At 33.3% G+C, this 10,429-nt stretch overlaps 2 protein-coding genes across 2 annotated transcripts; one reads left to right on the plus strand and one right to left on the minus strand.

Annotated features, from left to right (window-relative positions):
• Positions 1–2,754: 2,754 nt before the first annotated feature.
• On the plus strand, positions 2,755–8,524 carry LOC132736091 (monomeric sarcosine oxidase-like). The gene is made up of 9 exons (XM_060723166.1): positions 2,755–2,923; positions 3,251–3,320; positions 3,867–3,923; positions 4,510–4,641; positions 5,224–5,437; positions 5,776–5,942; positions 6,457–6,643; positions 7,553–7,686; positions 8,265–8,524. Exons 1-9 carry the CDS (start codon positions 2,833–2,835, stop codon positions 8,449–8,451), a joined length of 1,239 nt encoding a protein of 412 aa, XP_060579149.1. The 5' UTR covers positions 2,755–2,832; the 3' UTR covers positions 8,452–8,524.
• Positions 8,525–9,120: 596 nt separating this feature from the next.
• On the minus strand, positions 9,121–10,052 carry LOC132736092 (prostatic spermine-binding protein-like; the record flags this gene model as incomplete). The annotated part of the gene is given in 1 exon segment (XM_060723167.1): positions 9,121–10,052. A coding segment is annotated over 1 exon segment (345 nt), but the record flags the coding sequence as incomplete, so codon positions are not given.
• Positions 10,053–10,429: the final 377 nt, after the last annotated feature.

Here is a 10,429-nt window from a genome sequence, read left to right on the forward strand (position 1 = left end):
AATTTGCGATAAGAACACTCTTCATGTAATATCACTATTAATATTATATTAACTGCATTCCTTGAGGCAATCACCGTGGGTTCATTTGCTATAATAACCCTCTAAAAAGCCAATAACCGTGGATAATGTGAGCTTGACTGCAGTTTCTCAACCTATCACCGTGAGTTAACTTGCAATAAGAACCCTCTTAAAGGTCTATCACACTGGGTTGTTTGAGCATTACTGCATTGCCTCATTCTATCACTGTGGATTAACTTGCGATAAGAACCCTCTATAAGTCCTATCATCGTGGTTTGTGTGACCTTAACTGCACTCCCTCACGCTATCACCGTGAGTTAACAAGCCACACGAACCCTACAAAAGGCCTTGTCATCTTGGATTTTGTGAGCTTTACTGCATTATATCAGTCTATCACTGTGGATTAACTTGCGATAAGAACACTCTAAAAGGCCTTTTAACATGGGTTGTGTGACTTTTACTACATTATTTGAGGCTATCACCATTGGTTCACTTGCGATATGAACCCTCTCAAAGGCATATCTCCGTGGGTTGTACTGCATTCCTTCAGACTAATACCGTGATACTTCACTTGCGATAAGAACCCTGTAAAAGGCCTATTACTATGGTCTGTGTGACTTTTCCTTCATTCCTTGAGGCTATTATAGTGGGTTCACTTGCGACAAGAACCCTCAAAAAGGCATATCAAATGTTTGCTGTGTGAGATTTACTGCATTTCTTCCGGCTATTTTCGTGAGTTTGCTTGCGTTATGATACATCTTAAAGGTGTATCACCATGGGTTAACTTGCAATAAGAACCCTTTGCAAGACCTTTCACATTGGGGTTTTCAAACTTAACTGCAATCCCTCAGACTAACACAGTGGGTTAACATGTAATATGAATGATCTTAAAGTCTTATCACCGTGGGCTTTGTGAGTTTTTACTGCATTCCTTGAGGCTATCACAGTATATTGCGATAAGAACTATCGGTAATGCCTGTCACCGTGGGTTTAGTGAGCTTTTTTGCATTCCCTCATTATATCACCTATAGCCCTAGCCCAAGCAATATTTCCGGGAAATTTCCGCGAGGCATGTTTATTTTTTTTGTTTAGACTTATTTTCTCCAGCCAACCGTTTAAACACCAGTTGTCTGATTCCGTTGCGGATTCGTTTCTTTACAAGTTCGGAGGGTATTCTTTGTACAATATGAAGACCAAAGCTCTTATTCAAGCAATATGTCATTGAGATTTTCGCGTGGTGTGATTGTTATTTGGCCGGCGATTTGTTCTTTCTGTATATAAAGTGTATAAGTTTTTGTTAAAAGCACCATTTTCTTGAGGCATCCGTTAAAACACCATTTGTCTGATTCCGTTGCAGACTTGTCTTTCTATAAGATTTGATGGTGATTTTTGCAGAATATGAGGAACAAGGCCCTAACCGAGAGATGACATTTTTTCTGTTTCCTTTTAACCAGCGATGTGTACATAAAGTGTATAAATTGGACGTCTTGTCAGGGATTTTTTCATGTGAGAAAACTATCCATTTAGCTTACGAAATCTCGGTGGTTATACTCAGGTGCCCGTTTGTACCTGAAATAATGCACAGAGGGATCCCTTAAGTCTTCCTTGACCATTAAAGCTGGAAAGTCGCCATGTGACCTATATTGTTTTGTGCATATTAAATCAAACCAAATTAAAAAAAAACAACATTATATAGCTTTAAACTATAAATAATGATTGTAAAAGAGATAGAACAGCAAAGAGTTGAACATATTCTTTTCAAATTTTTTTTTTTCAAGGAAGTTTAGTTCCTGGAATTTGTATTAAAAAACCAGGTCAAAAATCAAAGAAGCAAATGCAGCTTTCATTTATTAACAACGTGCGTTTAACAGTGTAAATTTTTGTAAAGTGTTTCTACAACATTAAAGATAACATAAAAGAATAAACATTTAAAATTAACATTAGGCATAGGTTGATAATTAAAGACAACGTGTAGATAAATAGGTATTGTTAACACAAAGTAGTCTTAAAGCAGTGTGGACGGGTGTATTCAATTTTGAAGACTGATATATTTTCTATTGTTACATTTGTCCACTTCATAAGGGAGGGGAAATAACTTAAAATTTAACCATGTCTAAAATAAAACGTGGTATTTAAATACAGTATTGTGTTTCACTCAAATAAGACATTGACCGTTAAAATGACACTGACTGTGAATGTCGAATAACTTTCTTATTAGCGGGGACGCGATTTAATACCCCATTCAGGTTCATTATATGGGTATTTCACTACTAGTATCTTACATTTTAAATAGTTAAACCTTACACCTTATATAAACAATGTGACTGTGTATAATGTATTAAGTTTGAAATGTTGTAAAAAGTATACTGAAATCATTACTAAAGAATAATCAACAATTAATGTCACTTTGATTTTTTATATATATAATAAGAAGTCACGGTTGCCTTACATTATCGATCAAAACGGAAAAGGGCTCATCAAAAACTTGTGAATAAGGAGCAGCAAAAATTTGTGATGATACCGCTCACAAATGAATAGAAGAAACATATCTGGATCTGGATAATTCTGTTATACATGTTAGAAAAAAATGTAAAATGTTTTTGTTCCTTTTAAAACTGTATGTTGTACTCGCATTATAACTCTTTTTGGGACAGTATTATCGCTGATTAAACAAAACCTCGCACAGTTCAGTGCCCTTGTCCTTGAATTTAAACAACCTATGTTAATCGTAATCACACCATATCTTACATACAATTATCTTATACACGTATATACATATGTGTACATATATGATTAATATATCATGATAATAAGATGGATAGAAAGGTTTATGATTATATCGTTGTAGGATGCGGGGGTATTGGAAGTGCTGCTTTATATTGGCTGTCTAAACGCGCCGGATCTGGTTATACTTTACACTGTTTCTTTGTGCATTTTTTAACCGGGTCACATACTAGATGTTGACCTTTGCGTGTAATTGTTAAAGTTCGCTTTAAAACAGCATTTAGTTTACACGTAAGTATATATACATGTACTTACAGATATACCTACTATTTTTAATCTAGTGTTTCTATAAAACTATCATAGTATCAGAGTTGGATGCATTATATTATAATTGCACAGTTTGAGCACAGGGAAAAGACGCTTTAATATTATACTATCATCTACCGCTACTCGACTCCCCCTACAACCCCAAAATATGTAATATGTAACTTGTTTATTTTCTTTGTAGGTGTACTAGGAATAGAACAATTTGAGCTTGGTCATCACAATGGAGGCTCCCAGGATCACTCAAGAATCATGTAATTAGTTTCTGTATGCTAAGCTAGAGTTTTATTTCGATATACACTCTGACATTCCTGTTTTAATGTCTAATAATTTTGTTTTAATAAGGTCCGAGTCGCCCATTCTTTTGGCGTAAATTACACGTTCCTAGTAAGTACGAAGGTTGTCCGGAAAGTTCATTTACTTCTTCTGTTTTTACTGTTAAACAATTCACATTTTTTTTTACAAATTATACCAGCAAAAATATACATATTTAACAAACACATTCACTAATAATTACTAAGCAGTCTTTACATACAACATACCATATATACATTGTCAAGGAACATTTTGACAGCGTCGTATGTTTGTTATATCGGTAACCCAGACTATTTACCGTATACCAGTATATATAAATACGGAATGTGTACATTGGGTTCCGAAGAAATGAACCAAGGCGACTGTGACGGTGCAGTGTTATACTTGTAACATCATTTTTGTAATATTTAGAAAAACATGTAGTTCAAAATTTTACGACATTTAAGCATAATGGGTTTGTGTGACATTTTTCTTTTATATTTCAGACGCATGGCTTATCATGATGATATTTACACGAAGCTGACTCCAGAAACATACAAAGCGTAACTATGTTGTATTTCACAACATTTAAAAAAAAACATAATATGCGTGCATTATACAGTCGAGGAATATTCAATTATTTATTAAAAATTAAAAGTAAACTGTTATATATTTTCAATACTGTGTTAATTAGGGATCGAAACAAGTAGTGCTTCTGTATTCGCGTAGAGAACGGATTTTAATACTCGAGTACTGAGTCTTTCTTCCAATCAAATACTCGGTAATTTGGAAGATTACTTTGGTTTTTTCCATCTTTCGTCCATTTCTATCTTTCTGTAAAACGTCATGTAACGAAAAAGTTTTTTTATAAGAATGACACCGTCAACGATCCACTTTTACACATTCGCGTCTTACTAGAAATGCGACGGATTACCTTGAAAATAAAAAAATGTTAATTAATAATCTCAATTGTTTACTTTTATGCATCGATATTCTTGAAATTAATCTCTAAATAAATACCAATATTTAAAGTGTTTTTTTCCCTTTCATAAAACGACATATATGAACGAGTTTAAGATTTTAATGTATCAAATTGTAGTGTATGAAATTGTAATGTATAAAATTGTAATGTATATAATTGTTATGCAGTTTCGCCGTGGCAGAGGAAGAATCGGGAATACAGCTGGTGTATAAAACCGGAGGACTGTTGCTGGCAAAGAAAGGTGAAACAGATCATTTGGCCAAAAAGTATGCAGATGCTATGGCAACGCACAACATCCCGTTAGTATATGTATTGCAGATCTAAAAAGAACATGTATGGCGTGTTGACGTCTTACGTTTATGTTTTTTAGATTCTTACTTTTAATTAAAGGAATTTCACTGAGGTTCAAAGGTCAACAAACATAAAATTTGAATTTCTTACATAGATCAGCTGGGCACTTAAAAGATTTCAATTTATAATAGGGAGAATTTTCACAATTGTAATAATTATTCTAATAACAGGGAGAGAGCGAATTATCTGAAATTTTGAACACAAGTTATTGGTCTAGACTTACATCAAATGTAACAATCTTGAAAATTTATTTCGAATCCCGTAATATCAAAAAATCCTCATTATCTCTGACAAAGGTTTGCATAATTTGTGGTATTGACTAGATTATCTTCAATATTGTTGATGTTAATGATGATAATGCCACTGTTGTTGTTGTTGTTGTTGTTGTTGTATTTGTTGTTCTTTATCTGGTGGTTTTTTATGTTGTTTTTTGGAATATCACATAATGTTGGTGGTTGCTTTTAATGGGTGTGTCTTTATTCGGTGTTATTTGGAAGACTCTCAGACTTTGAGGAGTTTTTTGATTTTAGGTACGAGTGGTTAAGTGGTAGACAGCTGCGAGCAAGATACCCGCAGTTTACAACAGACGACAAATATGTGGCAGTGTACCAGAAAGATGGCGGTCTTGTTGACGCAGCCATGACTAATGCCGTACATATTCAGCTTGCAAGAGGTAAAGGGGCGTCTGTTGTTGAAAACTGTCCCGTATTAAACCTGGCTAGAAATGAAAATGGAACTATCACGGTAAGTGACCCTATCACAGAAATTGTATCACTGTTTTAATTTTACTTGTGTTCGCATTCAAAAGTAAATCTGTGTCTGTTACATTGTTTAATAGCAATTAAATGAAATGAACTCTTATAATAATTTTGATTAGTAGATAATTTGTACTTTCTTTGTAAAATTAGTATTAAGGGTAGTAGTGAAGGGCGCCATGATATAATATTCAATTAATGCATTGGACGCTGCAATTAATGTTGCGATCTTATAGCTAACCATTTCAAACACGTTTATACACGTAATAATGTTGTTATTTGACTTAACTTAGCATAAGTAACTGAATGTATCTGTTACTTTTCTAGATTAATACACCAAAGAGCGAATTTATTTGTAAGAAAGTCGTTGTCACGTCAGGAGCTTGGATTAATCACGTGGTTGGATCTGTCGGCGTTCACGTCCCTATTTACGTCACACAAGAACAGGTGACGTATTTGGCGACGTCACATATGAAAGAATACGTAAAAGACAAGTAAGTGATGATATAGAATAAATAAAAATGAAATAAACAAGAAACTGATATGGATGCCGACAAAATTTGCTGTAACCACGTGTATGTGAATTCTTACTTATTCTTTACCTACTGAATTCCTGCAATTTTGCCCTGTTTGAATTTGGAAAAATCCATTGGCAAATTTAAGAGAATTTCAATATTTTAAAACCAAAGTGAGCTACCAGCAGTAAAGATACTTATCAAATTGCCCGGATGTGTAGACTGGCCTTGCTCTACACTGGTGGTAAAGGCTTAAGCAGAAATTAAAATTATGTCAAGCTCAGTCTGTTTTCGTTGTAATACATGCTAGGATGAAATGGTTGACATGTCACATTCTTTTAAAATTAATCCTCAAAACATAAAAATGTTTAATTTTTAATGTTTAATTCAAAAGTCGACATGTGTATTTGAAATGCGTATGACGCATTATTTAAATTGCCAAGTTAAATTTGCGGAAGACATGATATTAATACACTGATCATTTTGTCTGCAGATTTCCAATATTCATCTATCACTCTACAAAACACGACATTTACGGTATGCCTATACATGGTAACAGCGGGTTTAAAATTGGCGTAGACGCTGGGGGGCCTTTTGTTACAGCAGAGTCTAGGACCTTTACACCTGACCCAGTCCGGGAAAATAACTGCATTGACTTTCTGAAGGAAGTGTTACCCACGGTGAGTTGTACATAATTTTTTAGTTATTTTGTTATATATCATATTGAACGTCAAATGTATAAAAACTAAATATTAAAAGAACTCCGCTGAGGTCAAAAACCCTAAAAATATATAATTTTAAATCCTTAAGTATATCAAGTGAAACACTTAAAATGAAAAAAAATGCAAATGTTGATGGTAAAATATATTCGGAATAAAATTGAATATCTTTTTTTTGTACGATTCCTAGCTTAATTTCAGTGAAAATCGTTCATTTAAAAAAAAAAGAGAAAAAAAGACTATTCTGGAAAAACGCGGTGAGAGAATATTCTGAAAGCTTGCTTGAACACAAATAATTGGTCCAAACCTACATCAATATCGGAAAAGTTTTTCCAGCCCCGTCATATCAAATAACCTCAGTGGAGTCCTTTAAATGGATGTTTTGAATAAGTAGACAACGTATTGTCATGTATATTTTATCATTAAAAACACTTGTTAAATATGGTCACGATTTCATACTAGCGCGCATTTTAAGCTGGATTATAGAATGATTAAAGAATTCGAAAGTAAAAGAAGACTTCAGGTGATCCTGCGTGCATAGCTTCGGGCACGAGCGGATGTTAGTTGCTCCACGGACCGTCTGAAAGCTACCTTATGTGAAAGATTCTGAAGTAGCTGGCAAGATTCAAGCCAACTAAAGTGAATGACAAAATTATTTGAAACCAATCATCGACATTCGCCAAAACGCTACTTTATCTGTTTCTCTATCATTATGCGTTGAATTGTTAATCCTAATCACGCTAAATATCTAACATGGAATTGTCTATCATAACCGTTCATTATTATTAACAAAATTTAGTTTTAGATCGAACATTGCTGGCACGGGTGGGTAGATTCAAATAATGACATTCTATCGATATATTTTTTCAGTCTGTGGGACCTATTCTGTACAGTAAAACATGTTTGTATACGATGCCTCCTGACCGGAACTTCATCATCGACACATGTCATAGAACTGGTTTTGATGACGTCATCGTATGCAACGGCGCCGGACATGCTTACAAGTAAGTAGTTAGGATCAGCCGAAGTGTTGCAGTATTGTACTTAATAATTGTACAAAATAACAAAGTTGTAATACGATATCAACTTAGCTTTGCCTGATACATTTAAAAGGGCAGCATGTCATGAAAAATAGATTTTTAAAACATTTGACGACATCATACGTAATGTATACGTAAAAGCGTAGCTGACGACCCAGATTTCAAAACCATTACGATAAGCGATGGTGATAGTGGTAAGTATGTCGTAAAATATTAAACAACGTTTATGAATCAAGTTGTTACTGATAAAAGTGGATTGGTCTATAATGGTCATATTTTTTTCCAATATTTGATAAAACAATAAATATTTATCTTTCCTGTATTCTTATTAAATATTTCTTGAAAAAAAAATGTCTTGATAAAGATTCAAGTGATCTTGTATGAAAATTTGTATGATGAATAATTTATTTAATAATATTTTGTCAAAGAATACTTAAGTGTCTGCTGTATATAGCCATGTTATATCGTACCATGTATCTCACACTTACCAACAACATCCATATATAGGTTTGCTATCATGATTGTATGTATATCTGACACAGGTTTGCCGGTCTACTGGGCAAGATCCTCGGTGAAATGGCGATAGACGGAAAGACTCAATATGATATTTCACCTTTCACATTAGACAGGGAGGCTCTAAAAGACCCGGACTATAAACCGGTATTTTTCATGGGTACCGGAAACAAGTTGCCTGGTGGTGGCGAGAAGAAAGACAAGGCAAAACTGTAAAACAAGACTAATATGAAATGTTCAAAGCATTGAAAAATAACCAGTAACGTATAAGACTTTTTTAACGAACGTAATATGTTGGTGTGATATGAATTTAATCAGAAATAATGTCAAATTTCTTGACCAAGGCGCACTATTTATATTTAAATGTGTCACCTGAGTGCAGTAACGGGTTTACTCCTATTAAGTTCAAAAGAAGTGCCCATTACTGCACTAAGTTGACGATTTGAGGGTTCAAATCACATGTAAACTAAAGATATCGATCATTATGGCGATTTTCCATGAACATACATTTGTGTATTATTTAAGGCAGGGGTAAAAAAATATTGAATATATATTTAATGAAAATATTATAAACAATAATATAGAAACAAAATGAAATCAATTTAACATTATAATTTTATTCTACAGTTAACAGCCACAATTTATTTCTAAATACATGAATGTATTAGTTATTAGTTCTATCTGGAAAGACAGTCTTCCCATGTTTAAAAAATATAGCTGGAATGTATTATAAAATGAATCAGTATGCAGTGTTTTATGTAAAGTATCACAGATTTTAGTAAATATTTTGACATTTCAAAATGAAAAATGAACAAAAATAAAAAGTTAATAAAGTGAAATGAAACAAACGTCTACCCTGTAATAAAATACATGTATTGTAAATGTTACATATATGTTACATGATTTGAGTACATGTCATAAATTAGTAATGTATGAGTAAAAATAAAGTAGTAAATTCTGTTTGTTAGTAATTGTATGATATATTCAGTAAATGATAATAGATTTGTATACTTAAAAGCTTAGTTTTGTATGATTAATATAATAATAATTGTTTTGTATATTAAATAAAGGTTATCAATGAATATTCTGTGAAAATATATAAGCTTTAACTATTTTTCTTCAAAAAGGTCTAAAGGTATTTTTTATCATTTTTAAATCATTAGTTTTGTGGAGTCAGTGAGTATATAAAATTGTATCACAGATAAGGTTCGTGTGTGATGACACATGACGTAACAAATATGACGATATGACCATATTCCTGTAAGCCATATAAAACTGTGAATTTCTTGCATGCATTCAATCACTCACACGATCTTTATCGTCACCAACATCGCTTGATGACAATTTGTAAAAATATCAAAATATATTTATTTTTTTCTTTGCAATAATTAATTATTATTGTCGCCATTGCTTTGTGACGATGTGCCCCTATTTGTGTTGATGTAGAAATGTGAAAATATGAACTGTTGTATTTAATCGTCACCATCGTCCTCGTCCTCGTCAACGCTCGTTCCCTCACTATCGTCCTCGTCCTCGTCATCGCTCGGTACTACACCATCGTCCTCGTCCTCGTCAACGCTCGGTACTTCACCATCGTCCTTGTCCTTGTCATCGCTCCGTACTTCACTATCGTCCTTGTCCTCTCCAACGCTCGGTACTTCAACATCGTCATCGTCCTTGTCATCGCTCGGTACTTCACCATCGTCCTTGTCCTTGTCATCGCTCGGTACTTCAACATCGTCATCGGGGTCTCCCTCTTCAGTAGGGAATTTGACATCCTCCGGTATTTCTATCTCTAATGGCTCAAATTCAGCTGAAAGACAACAACATAACTTTCTATTTCAACTATAATCCTTCAAAAAATGTTTGACAATACTATTCTATAGATTGTTCTATACATTTTGTATGACCTGCAATGCTTGTTTTAGACTTCTATAGATTATATGCATGTATATATATACACATGTATATGTAAAGATATGTTTCCTAAACACTTTGACATGGAAGATCTAAAGCAATTTGTCCGATATTTTCGTATAATTATGATGATCAATTGATAAAACATATATGCATGAAAACATGAAGTATACTCGTGTATATGTGCAAAATTTTGTAGTATTTTAATATAAAGTTTTAAATGTCCTTCGAAAATATGTTAATTATACAACCAATAATTTATTCATTCATGAACATT

This window comes from Ruditapes philippinarum, unplaced genomic scaffold, assembly GCF_026571515.1.
Source record: "Ruditapes philippinarum isolate M1 unplaced genomic scaffold, ASM2657151v2 ctg23482_1_1_1_1, whole genome shotgun sequence".
In the NCBI taxonomy this organism is placed as follows: domain Eukaryota; kingdom Metazoa; phylum Mollusca; class Bivalvia; order Venerida; family Veneridae; genus Ruditapes; species Ruditapes philippinarum.